This window comes from Planococcus citri, chromosome 1 (genome assembly GCF_950023065.1).
Source record: "Planococcus citri chromosome 1, ihPlaCitr1.1, whole genome shotgun sequence".
Taxonomy (NCBI): Eukaryota; Metazoa; Arthropoda; class Insecta; order Hemiptera; family Pseudococcidae; genus Planococcus; species Planococcus citri.
In genome coordinates this window covers 61,473,985-61,494,906 of record NC_088677.1, presented here as the reverse complement: position 1 = coordinate 61,494,906, position 20,922 = coordinate 61,473,985, and the positions used below count along the sequence as shown (strand labels likewise).

General features: G+C 35.7%; 2 protein-coding genes across 5 annotated transcripts in view; one reads left to right on the top strand and one right to left on the bottom strand.

The window, feature by feature from the left end:
- LOC135833205 (neural cell adhesion molecule 1-like) overlaps nt 1–20,922 on the bottom strand; it is a 623,372-nt gene that overhangs the window by 234,623 nt on the left and 367,827 nt on the right. The window lies entirely within an intron of this gene.
- On the top strand, nt 45–14,914 carry LOC135833188 (microsomal triacylglycerol transfer protein-like). Its single transcript, XM_065346863.1, has 16 exons — nt 45–302; nt 5,053–5,318; nt 6,128–6,334; nt 8,663–8,806; nt 8,891–9,059; nt 9,201–9,349; nt 9,992–10,152; nt 10,231–10,394; nt 10,500–10,597; nt 10,714–10,868; nt 10,941–11,201; nt 11,901–12,132; nt 12,209–12,424; nt 12,503–12,657; nt 12,756–12,923; nt 13,017–14,914. The coding sequence occupies exons 1-16, from the start codon at nt 245–247 to the stop codon at nt 13,168–13,170; spliced, it is 2,757 nt and encodes a 918-aa protein (XP_065202935.1). The 5' UTR covers nt 45–244; the 3' UTR covers nt 13,171–14,914.

The window sequence follows — 20,922 nt, the reverse complement described above, 5'->3', positions numbered from 1 at the left end:
TATGCGTACTTACGTACACGAATATGTACACGAACCGATATCAGCGAGTATATCGAGAGCACATTAATAGCTTCTTCAGTTTCGGGTTTTGTTCACAAGTTGATAACTTGAAATGTTAATCTTTTAAATGAACAATTTCCGTTTATGCCTTCGTGCCTGTCTGTATCTTTCGTATCGAAATACGAGTACTCGTACGAGCGTATAGGGGCACCCGACAACAGTAATTAGGCGCCGTACAAAAGTCATGCATGAATCAAAGCATCGTCATCGCTTCACTCTCGTCTCCGAACGCTGGCATACCGGTAAGCATGTACAAAATTCATTTCGGTCGTAGTTCGTAAACGAAAACTAACAACAATAATTTACCTATACCTACCTAATAATTACAATTTTCGCGTATTATATACCTTGTGTAGTTAGCTAATAACATGTACTACCCGCATATAAAATAATAATCATTCGCTTCGCTATTTGTGACAAACTTTTGCGGATCAATGTGATCAAGGGTTTGGTATTCGATCATCATATTCATAGGGTACGTACGACGAGTAAGAATTGCTTACACAGCTCATCACCTCTATGTATCAATATCGCTACGTTTTTTTTTCTATATTATCAGTTCGCATTTCATTTTAATCATAATTAATAACATATTCAACACGTTAGGTAGTCTCAAGTGCCTTCATAAAAAAAGTGCTTGCTTGTATCATTTCAAGTCGAAAATCGAAGACCAAACTAAAATACGTTTACGTATTCACCAGCTATAACCGTTAGAAACTTATTCTTAGGAATAGTCATTTGAGAGAAAAATTAAAATGCATTCGGTTTACACGAGCACAAATTAATGTTCGCAAGAACACGAACGAATCACTCATCGTAGGTAACCTTGAATCGGGAATTTCGAATACAAAATACGAGTATGTCAAAAGAAAATAGCTAGAGTAAAATCGATGCAAATGGCAAAAAAGTGAAATAAGAGATAATAATTTATTCGGGGACGTGCTCGCGAAGATTCAGCATCAGTAGCATTACTGAAATGTAAATTCGCATCGTGAAATTCAAGCTCTTACATATTCAGGGTACCTATTTTTTGTCCAATTTGAACTGTTTTTTTTTTTCAATTTCCAGATCTAACAACATATAAACAACACCACACACAAAAATGACGGAATGAGGGAGGAAGGGGGAAGAGACATTTTTTTCAACTCATCAGCGACAAATTTCATCAATCAGTCCCCAATTTTTGGCCAAGTCTTTATGAAGCTAGGAACGATCACCAGAGTCCAAAATGTCACGAGGTAGAAAGGTGCATTTTTCGACTCAAGGTGGATTCTTAAAAAAATCATAATTTCACTAATTCAACCGAAAATAAGACTGAAATTTGGTGTGTACCCAATTTTCGAGCCTCTGAATCGATTGGGAACGATTTCGAATCATTTTAAGCATATTCTGGAGCCTTCAGTACATATCTGAAAACAAGACTTTGTTCAAAATATTATGTAGTAGATGATAAGTTTGAAAGTTGAAATTTGCTCTATTCTCTATTTCAACATGCCGAGTCGATTGGAGGTGTTTTCAAGCAGTTCTGGAGCCTCCAGCAATATTTTGAAAATCTCGGATTCTCAAAATGTGCCATAAGAATCCTTCAAATTGACATTACATAGTAAAATATATGCTTGTCAGTGACGCACTCAACCGATCACTTCACTCGTGCCATATGAAGGAAAAAAACTGAAATTCTGTTTACGCCATATTTCTGAGATGCTGAGTCAACTGGAAATGGTTTCAGTAAGCGAAAATCACTCACTTCGAAAATATTTGTAACCCTCCCCCCCGTTAATTTTTTCATATTTGGGGGGAAGGGGTTTGAAATTCGCAATTTTTCCAATGGAGTATACGTTTTGATCAATTTGAAATCAAGATTATAAAACCATCGCTACATTTATTCAAGTTGTTACAATTTCTCATTTGTACATATGTATATATTCAAAATACAAAATGAACAAACTCGAAAAATAAACAAAATTAATTAAAAATAGAACAATTCAAAAGTGTTACCATTTAATTATTTATGAGAGTTAGATTTTTTAAAAGAAAGATGAAGGCTTTTTTTAATTTTTAGCAGTGATGTTTATATTTTTTTATGTGAGGAAAAACGAATTTACTTACACTTCTTTTTTTTTCATTTTTCACTACTTTTTAATCAAAATTGCTGAAAATCGCTACATTTTCACGTAATTTCACTACCTTGCAGAATGTACTCTCTAAATTTGAAACAGTGAAATTTCACTGCTTAGCAGTCACGACACTTTGCCTTTTTAAAAGCAGTAGTTTTTTACTGCAAAAGAGTAGAAAATCTACTGAATTGGTCAGTCAAAATTATTTTTTACTGACCAATTCAGTAGATTTTTCACTGTTTTGCAGTAAAAAACTACTGCTTTTAAAAAGGCAAAATGTCGTGACCGCTAAGCAGTGAAAGTTGACTGCTTCAAATTTAGAGATTAGACACCCATGTAGTTTTAGAATATTTCAGAGCCTCTAGTACTTTTTTTTGTAGATCCCGATTACTCAAAAAATGTCATAAGACTGGTGAAAATGAATCTTATAAGGAAACTTTTCGAAGTCACTCAAACTCATTTTTGGATTTTTGGCAAATTTTTGAAAAAAAAAAATTAATAAAGCTGTAGTAAGGGCGACTTTAAAGCTTTTTTATTACGAGTAAATATATAGACTATAATGTGAACAATTCCCTCAATAATAATTCAACTCCCCTCCCACAAATCAAAGTAGTTTTGTGTCCTTCATGGAGCCTCAAGCGACTTCTTCAATTTTCTCCAGAAATTTCAAATCGCTTTGGAAGAGCCAAAAATGAATTTCAGCACCTACAAGTTTGGCGTTGTTTATTGAGCATCTTTTTTTACCATTTTCTCTCCATACCTTCTTTGGAAAATTTGATTTTTTTTTCACTTTTTCCGAAATCTACAAATTGACCAAATATTTAATTTTCAACTGGCACTACTGAAATTTCGCAATAACCTCCAACACGGTAAAGATGGTGTCCAATAAGCGCCGATCAAAGTTGTAGGTGCCTAAGCTCTCGTTATTTTTTGGCCGTTAGCCGCGATTTGAAATTTCGCCGGACGTGTGGGAATGGAATAGAAAGAATCGTTTACATTCGTTCACTTTGCTTGAAAAAATAAGAGTTTCAAGTTCCAAGATTATGATAGAAAACTCAGTGGAGCATCCTGTGTTGAGTAGCAAACAGGATCTTCTTCCTAGGTCGTTATTGTTCCATGGATCATAGCGATTCTAGAGTAAGTGATCAGTAATCTAATAGTTTTTCTTCTTTATTATTCAACAAATGTGATATAAATTTTTGTTGTGATACAGTAGATTTTCGAGTAAGTTTCATTTCTAAACTGTGGTCTGTTGAATTTCGGAAAAACGTTTTTAAATTTGTAATTGTTCGTCAAAAAATTCAAAAATCAAATTTGTAAAGACCCGAAATTTCTTGGTTTCCGAAATATGGCTGGAGGCTGCACAAACGTCTTGAAAACACCTCCAATCGACTCAGCATTTTGAAAGTGAAAAATAAAGAAGGTAATGTGAACTTTCCAAATTCATTGTAGGTAGGTAATATTTTGTGCAAGTTCTCATTTTTAAAAAATCCGCTGGAAGCTCCAGAATATGATGAAAATGATTCAAAATCATTCGAAAATATAGGGGTACATGCCAAATTTCAGTCTTCTACGGTAAATCGGTGAAATTTTGATTTTTGTCCCCACAGATTTCCAGCCAAGAATCGAAAAATGTACTTTAGCACGAAAAATGTTGGCTGATGGTGGATTTTTGCTCAATTATTCTGTAGATTAAGAATCAGGGCGATGTAAGTACTTCGAACTGGAAAAAAGAAAAAAAAAAGTTTGGCTCCTTTGCCAGTGTTTGTCTGCTATCAACTAAAATTGAGACTAAATAACGAGTTGAAAGATAATCTCAAAGTGGATGTTCGATGTTTATGTCAGTGGTCGAACTGACCAGGGTCGGTGTCTCCGCGATGCTCGGTTCATGGTTCGCATTCGTAACAATGCGGATGCGCAAGCCGATGACGTGGTTGAACCGGTTTTCCGCTTTCGGCATCGCGTCTAACTGTACTCATCAGCTGATGAACTGATTACGGCCTGGTGGCGGCGTTGCGTTGGTAAACGACTACTCGATGGCTCGGCGACGCGACGCGATACCATGCCAGGTCTTTACCCATGAACTTGAGAGTCTCGTTGATTGAGCAAAAATTATACTCGTAAATTCAGCTACATACAAGGTAGATACTTAGTGTACTGGGTATTTTTGGAAGCTCATTTGAACAAAAATAGGCCTCCAAATTTGACCTCAAGTTGACGAGAGCCTCGAATAAAATACTTACTCGTATCGGTATACCACAATTCGCGACTGCGACTGCACTCGTAACTCATTTTGCGTCGTCGTCGAAGGCACAATGCACTGATTACAAAAAAAATAGATATACCTACTTACGTACGCGACGATAACGTGAACCGAAGAAAAAAAACAACAGATAAGTATTCGTGGAAGCTCGAGTATGAGATATGGGCATATGTAAGTGTGTACTTTGTCACTCAAGTGCCCATACCTAGGCTATCAGCAAAGCTATGGTGTAGTGGCTCACGTACTCGTACATTAGTCCGAGCCTGACTGGAAAATACATATAATAAATGTAGGTCTAGGTAGCAGGTATAAACACACTTATGTAGAGGCATGTACTCGTAGCTGGTTCTCTATCTGTTCGGTCTTGCAGGTGAGTTTGGTTGCTCTACAGGTACACGTTGTTAGTTAGGTCGCGACTCGTGTTCGGTTCAGCTGTAGGTTTGCGAGCGCAAGTGCGGTCTTCTGTCTGTGTCGGGCGCTGAGGCGATGATCGATGCCACCTTCGACCAAAAATGGACTCTAAATTTTAATTTTATACCGCGTACTCTGATCACTATGAATGCGAAAGTATGCTAACCCATGTTTCAATATTGATCGGGTATTTTTCAACAGTGCCGTTCTCGTTTGCGCCGTTGCTGTGGTTGCTGCTAACCCAGATCGCGTCCGGCTCACAGCACAGTCCAGCTCAGCCTCAGCCTGACTTATTTTCGGATACCGCCGTCGACAGGTTGTACTCATTTGATAGCATTGTTCGGCTAAACGAAGTAAATAAAACCAACTCGGAGAGTGATTTGGCCTTCCAAACCAGTGGAAATGTACGACTTTCGGTTATTTGGCAAAATCCAGATGATCGTTTGGAAAAGTTGCTTCAATTTAGAGTAAGTTTGCACAAATTTTTTACCATTAATGTAGATGATAATACTTTAGCGTACTAGTCTACGTCACTCGTCAGCGTCATTACACGTAAATAGGTACCTTACTATTTCAAGCTACATAGGTATCTGGTACTATATTTTATATCTTGTACCAATAAAGACAAGTCAGACGAACATATTTCCTTCGTGGCGTCATATCGTGATAAAAAATCAACTATAGCCGGCTACGAGCAGCGAAGGCAGGTCCGAAGTCCGCACGTAAATTGATGACTAGATATGGCGTGGGTACGTCCCGTCCTCCACTGCAGCGGTAGACAGCAAATACAAAATAGGAGGCTACGTAAACCCTTAACTCATTAGCAGGTAATACAGACGAACGGACGGATTAGGCAAGTCGTAGTAAAACCCTAGAATGCTGCCACGTACCAAGAATACCTACTCGTCATCCGAAATTCACGAGCTGATCACTGACCACTTGGCCAGCAACAGCGACCACAACGAAAATAACAAGTCAAACAAGCACGCTCCCGGACGATGCTCCTCATCGGCGATTTCAAACACTCTGTAGCCTAATGAAAAACCGACACGCGTAAAAATCAATACCTAATACCTAATTTCCATCTAATTTCCGTTCAAATTGAAATCAAGAGATGGTAGGCGCAGTTGGCGACGCGACTACGAGTAGATGCGAAGCTCTAAAATTATTGGGATGGAGAAAACCTGCAAAAAAGCTACTACAGCTAGCAAAAGATGATCAACAATACTCGTGAAAACAAAATAACATTCACGTAAAACTTTGGTTTGTTCGACAGGTAGATTCGTTGAAAATTACGTTGATCGATTATCGAAAAAATTCAACATGGAAATTCGCTCAACAACCGATCAAATCTTTGGACGGTTTGAAGAACGACCCATTTCTCGTACATTGGAAAAATTTCAAAATCAAGGACGTGTACCTGAATCCGACAGAAGACGTATCGTTGAGAAACATCAAAAAATCAGTGGCCAGCTTATTTCAGGTGAGAAATTATCCCATACAAGTAGAGACTTTTTTTAAAAGGGGGTTAAATCCGCGGCACATCCATTCTCAAGGAAAGGGAAGGGCAAAACAAAATAATACGACAGAATTTTTAGAACCTGAAATTTTGTTTTGAAAAAATCTGGTGGAAAAAGGCGAGTTAGTTTTATTACTTACAGAAATCCAAATTTCTCGTCATAGTGCCCAAATTTAGTATCGCATTGCAAGAGACCGCTACAACTTCAAGAAAACTTGTTTGGAGCGTTTCAAAGTCTCTGTGTGGATTCCAGGCGCATGTTGCCGGAAGAGACAGGTTTTGTGGACCTGAGTCCTCATAGAAGATTTGTATTTTTTTTTTCAAACATATAATGGTGTAATTTTGAAAAAAATCCGAACTTTTGCAATTTTTTTGAAATGTTGGAAAAAAGGACTTTCTTGACATTTGGCTCAACTTTTTTTCTCGCAAATTTGCCAAAAAAAACTTGCAACGCTAGAAAAGAAAAACAGGAACTTTGTTCCTACTTTGACAAAAAGCACGAATTTTTTTGCTACGAATGAGAACTAGGACATAAAAAAAGCATCAGATCACTGATCGCAAGAGAGTTTTTGCATTCGCTTTTTGATTATTGGTTGCTTTAATGCTCTATGCTTTGAATTTTTCTTTAAACAACATTTGATATGGTATGATTAAAACTTGGAACTGATTTTTATCTAATTTAGGGAATAAAACGCTTATTATTCCTTCTCGTTGATCGCTCGAGTGATCAAAACAAAATACGCGTTTTTCTTCCCACGATTAGATAAACTACACTACCTGTGTATTATTTAATGATAAAATAGACAATTTTAAACAATTTTGAGTTACTTCCCTAGCTTTGCTCGAGAAATAAACCTCAATATTCATCGAAACTCTCATCATTTTCCCATTCAGTTACATAATCTATTCACTTTTTGGCGGGAAAATGATATTTAAAATTAAATTCAAAGTTTTTCTCGTTTGATGTTATCAATTTTTAAAAATACGAGCCTACTTTTTAAACGTTTCAAAATCGTACGTTTTGCGCAAGCTTACGGATATGTTAAAAAATATATGTATCTGTTTTGTTAAAATATAGTCCGATCCTCCGATCAATTTGCAATCAATTTGAACGATCAATTTTATCAAAGTATTCCGACATTACCAATAAATACCTATTGAAAATCAAATTCCAATTACTTCAACATTTGGCTCCTACAAATACTAATCGCTGATTGGCTTTACTGAGATGCTGTTCATTGATTGGCTATTTCTTCAAAAAAAATAATAACAATAACAATAGAGTTTATAACTCCAAAAATAATTTTTCAGAAAGCAGGGCTTGTTTTTTTTTTAAACACAATTTTCGCTAAGAAAAATGCAAGAGTTCTTTCGCGAGATTGACAGAAAAACATGCCCTTATTTATAATTTTGGCCAATAAAGGCAAGTGTTTTTTTGAAATGTGTGCAAAAAACAAGACAGTTTCACAAGTTGGACAAAACTTTTTTTTACAACTGCAGAAAAATAAACAACTTTTGAAGTGTTGGAGGAAAACTGGAACTTAGTTGGGGTTTTTTGCAAAAAAACCAATCGACAGTTCGAGAAAACGAAAACTTCTACAAAATTGGCAAGCTATTCGCTGATTGCAAGATAGTTTTTGCATTTGCTTTCCCTATATGTTTCTAGACCTACTACTTTTATTTAAATTAAGTCAAATAAATTTCTCAATATGAATATTCAACTAAATACATACAATTATTTGTAGGTAAGTATGTACATGAATAAAAAAAAAAACATTGAAAATTGAATTCCAAATCAGTCCCAAATTTGGTTTTGATAAACAGTAATTGCTGATTGCCTTTATGTCGAAATACTGTTTGCTGATTGGCTATAAACTGAAAATTCATAAATTTAATTGCGTAGAAAAATTGCCGATGAATACAGTGCTAAAATTTCGAATCATCACTCACTGATTGGCTATAAGTTGAAACGTTAGTCAAAGAAAAAGTGAAAACAATTTTCACCCATCCAGCGCCCTAATTGGTTCTAAAAAATTCTTGAAAATTGAAGAAATTGTCCGACATATGGTTAATAAGGTTCTTGGCAGTCACTAAATACAAGTATCAGATTGCTGTTTGATCCGAAGATGGGGTGTTGTTTGAGGGGGGGGGGGTATCCATGACCAATTTGACATGGAATGCCCCGACAATAACTCGCTGTCGGCACCTTTACTTATGTATTATTTAGATAAAGTACTCATAATAGTAAAAAAAAAATACCATAACACCTAATTACTAATTTACACGTTTCAGTTTCAAAAGCATCACGTTCACGACGAAGAATGCGACGTATGCGGAGCATGTTCCGTTACTTACGAACTGGTCGATTCAAAAACAATCTTGAAGACGAAAAACAAATGTATATCGCACCTACCCGATAACCAGCATCCCGAAAAGGTAAGTACTTAGCTAGCCTGAGTGATTTTTTTCATCTCTCGTTCTTCTTCGTCGATTATTCATTTCTTTAATTCGTACACGCAGATGTTGGGCACGAGTACGAACGTCAACAGAAGAGTACTGTATCAATTCGACGACGACAAGATGAGCGATTTGGTTAGAGCAACGATGCACGAGCATATCGATCTAAACATCTACGTGAAGCAGGAAATTGGCGCTTCAGCCGCAGCTACCATGGATCTCAGCTTGATCAGTACGTAATGCGAAACGTTTAGAAAGCGCAACAAATGCCAAAAGTAGTGTTTCCGCATTTGCTTCGAGTATCTATCCCACTAATCAATGCTTTAAAATGTCGAATCTCTGTTGAAATTTTGTTCGTTTTTTTCGATTCTAGGTACTAGTTCTTCGACCACTAACGCTAAAATGTTACCATATAATTCGTATGAAAAAGTCATCAGCCAAACTGTTGCGAATCTTAAACTTAATTTGAAACCAGATAACTTGTACATCATCGAGGAACCTACTCAGTCGACCGTCAAACCGGTAGGTAAACTCTGAAAGCAACCATCGATATGGCATTGCCTGGCTAACCTGGTTTATTGTTAGTTGCTCATTTAGAAGAGAACTAAGTACTCGAAGTGTTCGCCTCCGATTTGAACGAAAATGCGATTTTCGGAACAACTATAAGCAAAATTTCAGCTGCCCAAATGAACTTGATGATTTTTTGCAAATGTTTAAAAAATTCATTGCCAAAAAAAATTTCAGTAAAAGTGATGGAAATCAATTTTTTTAAAGAGCGGTTGTGTATGAAGTAACGATTTTCAAATTTTACCACGGGGGGGGGGGGAGGAGGGAGAGAACTTAAACCACAAGCAAGAAAAGTGTGAACGTTAAAATGGCATTACCTGTATAAAGCTAGTAAGTAATTTTTTTACTGGTTCTGAAGCTTATTTCATCGATTCCTCAGTACAGGCGTGGCCCAGGTTGGTTGGGGGCCCCCGCCAGATGCATCGAATGAGGCCCCCGAAACGTTATCCCCTCCCTCTCAAGAATCTTTCTCATCCTGTTTTTCAAAAATCAGAAAATCAATTCAATTCGGACACCTGAATTTTCTGTCATTGGAGTGTCAAGTTGTTAGTCCTACGTCACGAGCTGAATGACAAAACCAATTTTCAACCTTTTCAGTTACCAAAAGTGATCAAAGATAATCGAGAGTTCTTAAAAAGTGGAAACTTGGGAAACGTGAAATCTGCTTCGGCTTTTTTAGCTGTGCTGAGGTCCGTTGTTCAGTCTTCCGAAGAAGAAATAAGCAAAATTCTCAAGAACAAGAAAAACGAACCCATCATGTAAGTGCCTACAACTGCAAAATACTTTTCTTCGATGGAATCGGTCGACTTCCAACAATATTTCGATACTTTGTTTAGCGAACAATTTATGGATGTACTGGGATCAGCTCAAACGTTACCTGCTCATAAAGCTGTTCTAAAACATTTCAACTTCGTGAAACCTGGTTTGTTATTGGATGCTGTCGAGCGATATTTGTGGTCTTTATCTGTCGCCAGGAAGCCAAAAATTGAATTTGTCCAAGGTAAGCGAATCGAACAGATACTACACTGAACATTCAGTCGACTCTTCGCTTTCTTCTACTCGCCATTTCATTTTCCCTTTACTTTTTTGTATTTTTTTTTTACAGATTTGAAGGATATTATAAATCAAAAACCAAACGATGTAAAATTATTAGATTCTCTAGTCCTATGTTTAACCGCGATGGCGCGCAAAATTTCAGATGATGTAAGGATCATGCACCCCTCACCCCACCTACTATTTTTTTACCAAAAATCAAAAATCTTACAGACTTACACCCGTGATTATTCCTCATCGGTTTTTTTTTTTTTTTTTGGTAACAGGTGGCGTTGGAAGCGTACTCTTTCGTTACAGAAAAAATGTCACAATGCAAACAAGACGATCGTTGCAAAATAACCTATATAAGGTCGTTGAAGAATCTAAGAAATCCTCACTCAAAATCGCTGTTGTTGGATTTCGCTTTGAATGGCACCAGATCGTAAGTGACATAATGTCAAAATCGCACACTCAAACACAATTTCTAGCCAACCCAAATATTTTCTTTGTGCAGAGTGAGCGTAAATGCTCTCAAAGTGCTGTACGCGTTACCACATTCCGTCTGGGATAAACAAGTGCTATCAACCATGGAGAGAATCTACTACCAAAAGGACAAGAAGTACGACAGCAGTAGCAGGGTGATCGCAGTCGATATTCTCCTGGACGCCGATCCTAGCGAACAAACTTTACGACATTTGGTGAAATCTTTGCAGTCTCATAGCGCTTTTGAGATACGAAAATACCTTCTTCAAAGACTCAATCAAATCGCTTCCAAGTGAGTCTATCAATGGGTGAAAACATAATTATTATGCTGTCTTTTCTGTTTTAACCCTTTCAGAGGTGAGAAGAATCTAACGGATGAAAAGTGAAAATTTTCGTATGGAAGGAGTATAGTTTCGTGAATAAGCAGATATTTTGAAAAAATTTAGGATTTCTCACTCAAAGTTTCATTTTTGAATTTGAGGAATTGCTCAAAATAGGTTTCCAAAATAAATTTTCGTTGAAAGTAAGGATACGAAAAATTCTCTAGGGTGATACCAACATTAAAATCAGAAAATTTTGAATAATACTCGTACATTATGAAGCCAAAATCCAAAATTTTGAGAAAAAGTTAGGGAGGGGTACTAAAAAAATATCGCAAAAAAATGTCGCGAAAATTCACGATATTTGAATATAAAATTTTGGTAGACACCCTGAGTTTGATAAAATTTTGTAATGTGAATTTGTAAATACAAAATGAAATTCGGACTGTTTTTGAAATTTTTCACGAAAAAGTCAATTATTGAAGTTCAGACTTTCCGTTACTTATCTGAAAGTTTACCCTATAGATTTCTTTTTTGAGTTTGGGAGGAACTGAGATTTTGCTATGTTCACCTCAGTGCCCATATCACTTCAACATTCGTGATTCTCGATGAGGATTCTGTTCGCGATTTCCGCATGCACCAATTTAATTGCTTATTCGCGGTTGTTTCAGCGACCGTAAATTTTCCAAAATTTTCAAACACCTGATGAGGGATGAAAATCTGAATCATTACGGCGTTATGGCTCAACGAGGTTTATCGAATGCGCTGAGCAGGACGTTTTCGGAAGATCCAAGCGTGAACGCTACACTCTTCTGCGTCAATCAAGTCTCAAAAGGGGTGCTCAAAAGAGGCCACGTTAGCGTTGCTTTGCAAAGATTCAATGATACGTTGAAAGTGGGCGCAGTAAGTTGCCATTTGTGTGCTGTCAAATTTGTATAAGTAATCATTTCAACGTATTAATTTCACGTATTTTCTCCAGTTAGATATATTCACCGGCGGATTGAGCTCTTTTCTGTGGTCAGATGACACAACCACTGTTGAGGACGAGCTCGACGAGCCAGAAGATTTGACAGCTGGCTTGGAAGCGTCCGTTCTGGGTGTGCAAATTCGACCATTTGTATTTTTCAACGGGCATGGTGAACTTATGGGTCACATTTGGTCCGGAACAGCCTCCGAAAAAACAACCGCTTTACAAGTATGGGAAAAAAATCACTTACGTAATATTCAATATTTTACCAGTCAATTAATGAATTTCGAACTCCAAATAATTTAGGGCACAGCTCTGCTCCACGAAGCCGACCAAATGATTGCTTTAGGTACGGGGAACATATTGAAATTTCAACTAATGGGCGCTGGTTCTTACGATTTATCTGGTCAAATTCAATTCAGTCTTTGGAACAGAAATGCCCACGCTTTTGTCGAAGCAGTGTAAGTATAGCTAAGTTTACCAGATCTCTATCTAATTTAGGTAACTGCCCCTCGGTATTTTTTTTACTGACATCCGATTTTCCTAATAAATTTTTCAGCGCCGGCGGCTCCGTAGAAGGTACTCTAAATATAAGTTCGTCATTCATCAAAAATGGTGTCGATTTCAAAGTATACTCGCAACAGAAAGGTGAAATGAACGGTGATCTTGACTTTTACGACGAAGTAGCCTTTTGTTTGAGAATTTCCCAGTTGGATTCCGTAGTGAGGTATGTCCGGCGAGATTGCAATGATCAATCATCGATGATAAGCTATAGGTACCTGTCTATTCGTGGAATTATTCGATAACTATTTTTGCGCAGATTCGTTGGTGAGAAATATCAAAAACTAGCGGATACCAGGTTTGTTCGTAAGCAAAGGAGACGCTTGAAATTGGTAGTTCCAGGACGAACATTTGCACTGAATCAAAAGAACAACGAAATGTGTAACGATATACTGAAAAGTCAGCCGTCCTGAATCGTATAAACTATCTGTCTGATTTTTAAACGCATCCGTTATCGAATCGGATTTCCTAATTTATTTATTTATTCATTTGATTGTTTGTTTGTTTGTTTCTGTTTATTTTTGGTCACAGAAACATATTTTCAAAATTATCATAACTTATAAGCAAACACACAGTTACAGAAAGGTACACACTTACACCAAAGATCTGCTCTGAGTGATGTACCAAAATATTTGTGATTCATATTGATAAGATATAGGTATACCTACCTAAGCAATCAGCATGATGGAACACCCATCATAGCTCAGATTTAGTATTGAATTGAGAAAAAAACAATCTTTCAAAGTATTACTTTACTTACTGTACGATAAAACTCATCGTTTAAAAATATTTAATCGTTAACTTATACGCTAATTTATTTGCAAAATTGTTTGTGCCCTGTTTTTTTGGCCACTATATTTTTATTGTAATTGTTACTTCATAATTTCTAATTTATTTTATTTCTGTTCACTTGGAAGGTAATTTTAAACCATTGGGTAGTGAGCAAAAAATAACATCACAGCACTGAGTGCAGATGAAGATACCTACTGATAATGCTCCCGAACAAAAAATTGGTCTAAATAGAAAAAGAAAGATGAAATTCTAAGTACACGACTAAAAACCCATAAACTTTGTAATTGGCAATCGAGTACAAAATGTTGGTTCGATTTATCAGATTATTTTAAAATTCAGAAACTTGATTTGGGTTGGGGGGGGGGTAGATGAAGGAGATGACTCGCCCTTTCGTGGACAAAATAAGCTTACATTTATAGCAAAACCAAACAAAACAAATCATTGGATTGGCCATTAGAGTGCATTTTTTGGTTACCAAATTGTATAAGAGAATGCTTAACTTTACGTATGCTAAGATATTGTAATAGTTTTTCAAATTGAATAACGATGTAAGCGAGCATTTAATCAAATAAATAATTACTCATCTCAGGAAAACGCATCATTTTCAAAAATTATTTTCAATTTCAAGCAACATAAGTACCTTCACAGTTCTGAACTAGAGAGCATTTGGGTATTTGGGGAGATATGGTTATGATGGATTGCGAAAAAAATGTGGGGGGGGGGATTTTGACCAAAATCAGCGCAGATCTTTACTTCGAGTTGAATGTCACACAGAAAATTTTTTGTCAGCTTCGGAAGTGCTCTTTAACAGGCGATATGGGTTATCAAAGAGAGGGAATTTTCAAAAAATTGTGGTTTTTTCGGTTCATTAGTTATATAACCTGTTTTGGAAAAAATGGCGCAGTTTCGAAAAATAGCAGTTCAGATTCTGCGTCAATTTAGACAATTGCTGTTGAAATCCAAAACGACTTTCTTTCAGGATTCTACAGAGCGGTTGAAAATTTGCAAATTGCTTATTTTTAGACAGATTATTCCTGTTTTGAAAATCACCGAAAAAAATACCTAGCCGATAACATGACAAATTTCTTGAGTTTTGAAATGTACTACAGTGTCCAAAAAATTGGCTTGAAGAATATACCTTCAGACGTGTGAATATAAATTGGTCTCACAAGGTTTGATACGGAGAACTCACAAGGGAACCTCTTATTTTTGAAAAGAGCAAGGTCTAAAACCCCCAAAACCAAATTTTCAGCAGCCCAACTTCATTTTTCGATTTTTGGCGGGAACGTTTGAAAATTCAAAATTGGCTGTTTTTGGTGATTTATGTTTCAAAAAAAAAAAAAAAAAAAAAAAAACAACAACAAACATCGGTATTATATCAGTAAAAGTGATTAAAATAAGTCCTAAACCTGATATTAATTCCCCAAATCCAAATTTCACCATCTCCAGCCACTCTGGAGCCTCCAGCGCGATTTTTCAATTTCTGCAAAATATTAAATACACTCCTGAAGGCGTGAATATGAAGTTGTGCAGCTAAAAATCGAGTACCTAGTGTGTTATACTCGACCTGTTTTAACGAGTCTATCCACTTTTGAGCCGATTCTGGAGAGGACACCTCAAGAGTGGGTTTTTGACCAAATTTTTACATAAAAAAAAGGTCAAAAATCAAGAATTTTCCGTGTGCGAGAAAATTTTTGAAATTTGCGCGAATCGCTGTATTTCGTCCAGAAATGACCCCTCCCCGGGCGAATTTCGCCATTTCTAGCCATTCTGGAGCCTCCAGCGCGATTTTCAATTTCTCCAGAATTTTGAATTTTCTCCAGCAGGGGTGAATATGAAGTTGGACAGCTAAAAATCGAGTGGATTTGTCTCGTAAGACCTCGAACCTACGTATCGTACGTCTGAATACTTAGAACAGCATCGATAACCGATATATTTCCCTTTTTGAGTTGAAAAGCCACCAGAAAAAATTTGAGCAATAATGTTCTTTCGAAACTTGAAAGATGGTTTAGCCAGATTCGAGCCACCCTCTTCTTTACTATCACCATCCATCAAAAATCCTCATCATCTTTACAGTTTGTACGTCGCACAAATTACGTGTAAAATCTACCCACATCGTTCATAAATCATCTCGCGATTCGGTCCATTTAAAAACAATATCAATCGGCTCGCGTAAAAAGTGGTAAAACCGATGTTAAAAAAATAACAATAAATAAAATAAAACTAGTCGAAGAGGAAGCAAAACAACTAAAAACCAAATCGCCATGTAATCAGATACCATAGTTTGATATCATCGTACATATAGTATGTAGTACTACACAAATAGAGTATATCTGTTCGAAAATGTTGTAGTATAATTAAATGTCACATTACTCAAACGATTCGTGGCCGTAACATTTTGACGGTTATAGGTTAAGCGAAAGCTCACAGGCAATTAAAATTTATAGTTTTTTTGTCTCCATGGAAATAGGAATATTTTATTCACGCGATATCAGTTTACTATATAGTTGAACTTTTAATAATCGAATTCTCGTTTCGCGTTGCCCTATCTGCTTTCTTCTTTCGTAACCCCTCCTTCCCTTCTCTTTCTCCTTCTGTGCCATACTATACGCGATCCATTGATCTTTGAAATTATTTTAGCTGTAAAATTTTCGCAAACTATTCTGGTTTATGTTTGTATTTTATAACTCTTCGCGAAGTAGGTGGTAGGTGGGGTGTTTTAACAGGCGGGAGTTGCGCCAGGAGGAAAAAAAAGTATCGAGCTTATTTAGCAGTGTTGATGTTGCTGCTGTTGTTGTTGTTGTTGTTTGAAGGGTAAAAATAAAGAAAAAGAAAAAGTATTTCATCAGTCTCATCGAATTTTACGTGTTTTCAAATTAGAAACGGTAATAAATTTTAATACATCGACGTTACGCAGGTAACCTGTGTACTGTGTACTCTTTCGTATACCTAATAAAAAGTCCGTCGTGTAGTAAAAAAAAAAAAGGAAAAAAAAGGAGCACAAAAAACATCCAACTAGCGAGAATTTGACGTAAGGAAAGTTTTAAAACAAGCTTAAAATATATACTACTACGAGTGTTGTATAACTTATGTAGCAGATTTTTATATCCGTAAAAAAATATATACGAGTATACTCGACGAACAACGAAGAATTTCTTTTCATTTTTCTTCTCATCGTGGTGTAGTCTCATATTACTCGTATATGTGAGCATTTGTACACTATTTGGTTGAAAAATTAACGCGACATTGAGAAAATACCCAAACCAAAGAGTATAAAAGACCATAAAGGAAATGATCTTCTGGTTGCATCGCGATGAGTTTCATCGTTCGATTCTTTGAAACTGCACATTCACAATCCTTATATGTACTTATGCACACAGATACGCTGAAAATTCACAGTACAATAAGTAAAACGTTTGTCGAGCAAATAAAATTCTCGTATATAGAGAGCATTTCACCATCATCGAAAATCTTTTACGAACCAAGCGTTCATAATGATGTTACCAAGAGCAATAGCTTGTAAGAGTCGCGTTCGTTTTACTTTTACTGTACTCTCCTCTTTTCCTCTTCTCTTTTTACGTACTCGATATGCTATTGCCTTTCGTTTAGAACTTGCGGTATGTGTGGTTAAATGCTGATACTTAAAGTCTAACGTGTAGGCTGGCGCAGCCTTTGAATAGAATTAGTTGTGTTTTTTCGTTGCTTGATACGCGATAAATCGAGCTCTCGTCTCGATTCGCGTTCTTCCCATATGGACTACCAACTAGATATATTACGTGGAGTTTATTTTATGACTTTTTTGGGCGAATTTCCCGTCTGGTAAATTGAATATTTTTTACCCAAGTGATCTTGAATAAATTGCTTCAATCTTTTTGTTAAAATAGTTTCAGCAATTATTTAGAAAAAGGGAAGTACAAAAATAAGATAAAACTCACATTTAAAATCATGTATAGGTGAGCAAGCTGGTGAAATATGTATTTACCTTGAAAATATTACGATAAAAATAAAACGAAGTCTAAGCGTCTTCCTGAAAATAGGCTCGAATGTGGATTACAGCCTTTACAACATACTTAATTTTCGATCACCCACATTGATTTTCACGCTTTCCGGAGAAATTTTGAAATTCTGAAGAGATGAAAAATCGCGCTGGAGCCTCCAGAGTGGACAGAAGCGGTGAAACTCGGTCGAGAGTGCCGATCCGAACATAGAGTAGAAAAACAAAAACAAGCCATCAGCTATATAATTCGCTGATCGCAAGATAGTTTTTGCATTTGCTTTCATCTCATTGGTTGATTGTTTCATTGATTGCTACACTATTTTGATTATCCTCCAAATTCGATAAAAAGCAAAAAAATTTATTGGGTCAATTTTGGAACTGTACAATGTGACTTCATTCGACGTAATGAATGAGTGAAAGCATACTTTAGATAAACACGTCACCCCTTTTTGGAGAAACATTGATAAAAATTGGAATAAAATACGGGGACCAATGCTCCATTTTTGAATGAACACATTGGTTGTTGAACTTTCATAAAATGACATCAGGAAAGAAGTGGTCAGGGTGGACCAGAGCGTTTTTTTTTTACTAATTTGATAAACTTGTTTTCGGAAAAATGCCGAAAAAACAGAATGTCGAGTAAGTAATATGGGAAGAATATTACCAACTAGACATCAAATGACAAGAACAATAATTGAAAAACGCATAAATGCTCTAAGATATTGAATTGCTTTGAAGAGTGTGATAGGGTACCTTGTTCAATTGGCGGAATCACATAAAAGTTGAGCTTTTGAAAAAATATCTTTTTGGAAAATGAAAATGTCAAAACAGCTCAAATGTGACATTTCTGACGAAAAAACACGGATATAAATGAGGATTTTTCATCCAAAAAATGGGCCAAAAATATTCGTCAAAAACGTTGCCCAAAAGCACCTTTTCGAAACGAATAAAATGAAAATATAATTTTGAAAAAAAAAACAATTTTTTCAATATTCATTTTTTTCATTTGATTTGTAAAAGTTCTTTTGATCAATTTTTTTGAAGAATCTTTTTGATCCATTGAAAAAAATTCCTCATACAAGTATATTCGTATTTTTTGTCGGGAATGCCACATATTTGAGCTTTCTTGAAATTTTCATATCATTTCGAATAATTTCAAGCATTCGCAATTCAAATCATTATATGTATCTAACAATCGCGAATCAACATGATTTGAAAATGAGAATAAACATTTTTAAACACTCCCCCTCCTCAAATGTTCTCGAAAATTTGCTTTAGAACAATGTCATGACGAAATTATAAGTGAATTCCATGGAGAGGAGATAGCAATTTGGTTGACTCATTTTCATCAATTTTTTTTCACATTCCAAAGAAAAATCGATGAAAATCAGTTCAACTTGAAGAATGAAGATACATCGTGAGACATAGGCTTTTGCACCAGCTTCTCATTGATTTATTTATTTTGGTAGTCATTTTTTGAATATTATACAAAAAACTAAACCCATGGAGGAAAAAATTAATGATAAACCAAAGCTGCAAGAAACTGAATTCAAACTCGTAAGTATACGTTATAAATTAGTTTTCTGTTGCATCGTCTGCTCTTCGGCCACTTTTTCATGATGAAGATAAAAATTCATTTTATTCCATAATCTGTAGCTTTGAGCAATTAAGTGTGAAAACAATGATAACGTTTAATTTCTTCTCGCTTTGAAAAGTAAGTAACACTTAGGTTTTACAAAATCTAATCTCTATTTTAGAATGTTTTTAATGATTTTTAACAATTCACAGGTCAAAGATCTTACAAACGATGTAATAGGTTTTGAAGGGAGAACATTTTTATCTGGATTTATCACTGTTATCAATGAGATCATCCTCGTTATCGACTACCTACTTAAATTATTAAAAATTGACGTAGGTACTTGAACCATTCTAATGCTGCTAACATAGTTTCAGAATGAATATAAATGAGTGTGGGTAGGAGAAACAGATGCCCTGTGATCAGGTATAGATAACGCCAATCAACTGTCTATTCTTGAAAATGTTTCAAAAAGTTTACTAGTGCCAATCAACTGTAGTCATTTGAGGTGCTCTCTCTTAATTACGTGTGTACGAAATTCGGTGTTTTTGCTTATATTTCTTCCTACTTCATCATTCGTGATTTTTGTCCAAGTTTTTCAAACTTTTTACTGTCTAGTACCTGATATTGTTTTTTTTGGTCATCGTGCATTTAATATTTTACTATGAGTACAATGGAGGAAAACCCCTTTTTCGCCATGCACAATATCTTTGCGGAAGTGCATCATCTCATGAGTGAGGAAAATTTACAAAAGGTCAAACTTGAACAGCAAGTTAAAGATGAACAAGAACGCAACAAAAATGCCATCATTCGCTTATCGAACAAACACACATCTGACGTCCAAGCGATGAATGAGGTAAACCGATCCCTAATGCTGCAAAACAACGCATTAAAAGAAACCATCGAGAAGCAGAATTCAGAAATCCAGTCCACAAGAAAGCATAATAAGAAAATGAACACCGATTTAGTTCAAACTGCTGAAGAAGCGTCGAAATACAAGAAACTATACAACGAAAGTAGAGAACTTTTGAGAAAAGAACGAGATCATCGAGCTGCAGAAAGGGATGAAATAAGAAAAGCGCTGAGTGTATTATCCAGAATATTCGACTATAGAGAAGACTATTCTCCTCAGTCTGTGAAAGGAGAATTAGAGATGGAGGATGATACTGAAGCCAGTCCCAATGTAAAACAAAGCGAACAAAGTGATGAAGACGAGTTCGAAGAAAAAGAGACTATTGAGCTGAATACAGAACCTGAAAATTTATCGAAAGAAGTATGTTGGTAGTAGGTATACCATACCACTATGCCAGGTATTTTATAATGTTGCTCAACATTTTTATTTCCTAATATTGGTTGCTTTAATGCTCTCAAGTCATTTTCATTTTTCATTTTTTAACCGAGTTTTACTTAAATCAAGTTATCTATTTTATATATTGTTTTAAAATTCTGAAAACCTGTAAATACTCATTTAAATACATGTACATAAATTTTGAGACTATTTTCACAGTTTTTCCCCTTGTGATCACTAAAAAGAAGACAACTAAGTATAAATGCATTATTTTTCCAAGGCCCTTATTTACAGATTCTTTGAAGAGTCTTTTTTTAGAATTTTTTATTACATGTAAGTAGCTAAATTGGACTATTTTGACTTGTGATTTTTTTCCATATTTCATCATTTTAATTTTTCAAAAATTGAATCGTGCTATTTTTAGAACCCCTGGCCTAGTGGCCTTTGTTTTGAAATATTCCACTGGTGTAAACTTCACTTACTGAAAAATTAGAAATCAATAAGGTAAACAT

Coding starts and splice junctions, on each gene's coding strand:
- LOC135833188 (XM_065346863.1), top strand. CDS start 245: ATGCATGAATCAAAGCATCGTCATCGCTTCACTCTCGTCTCCGAACGC. Junction 10,395..10,499: donor AAAAATTGAATTTGTCCAAG/GTAAGCGAATCG, acceptor TTTTTTTTACAG/ATTTGAAGGATATTATAAAT. Junction 12,924..13,016: donor CAGTTGGATTCCGTAGTGAG/GTATGTCCGGCG, acceptor ATTTTTGCGCAG/ATTCGTTGGTGAGAAATATC.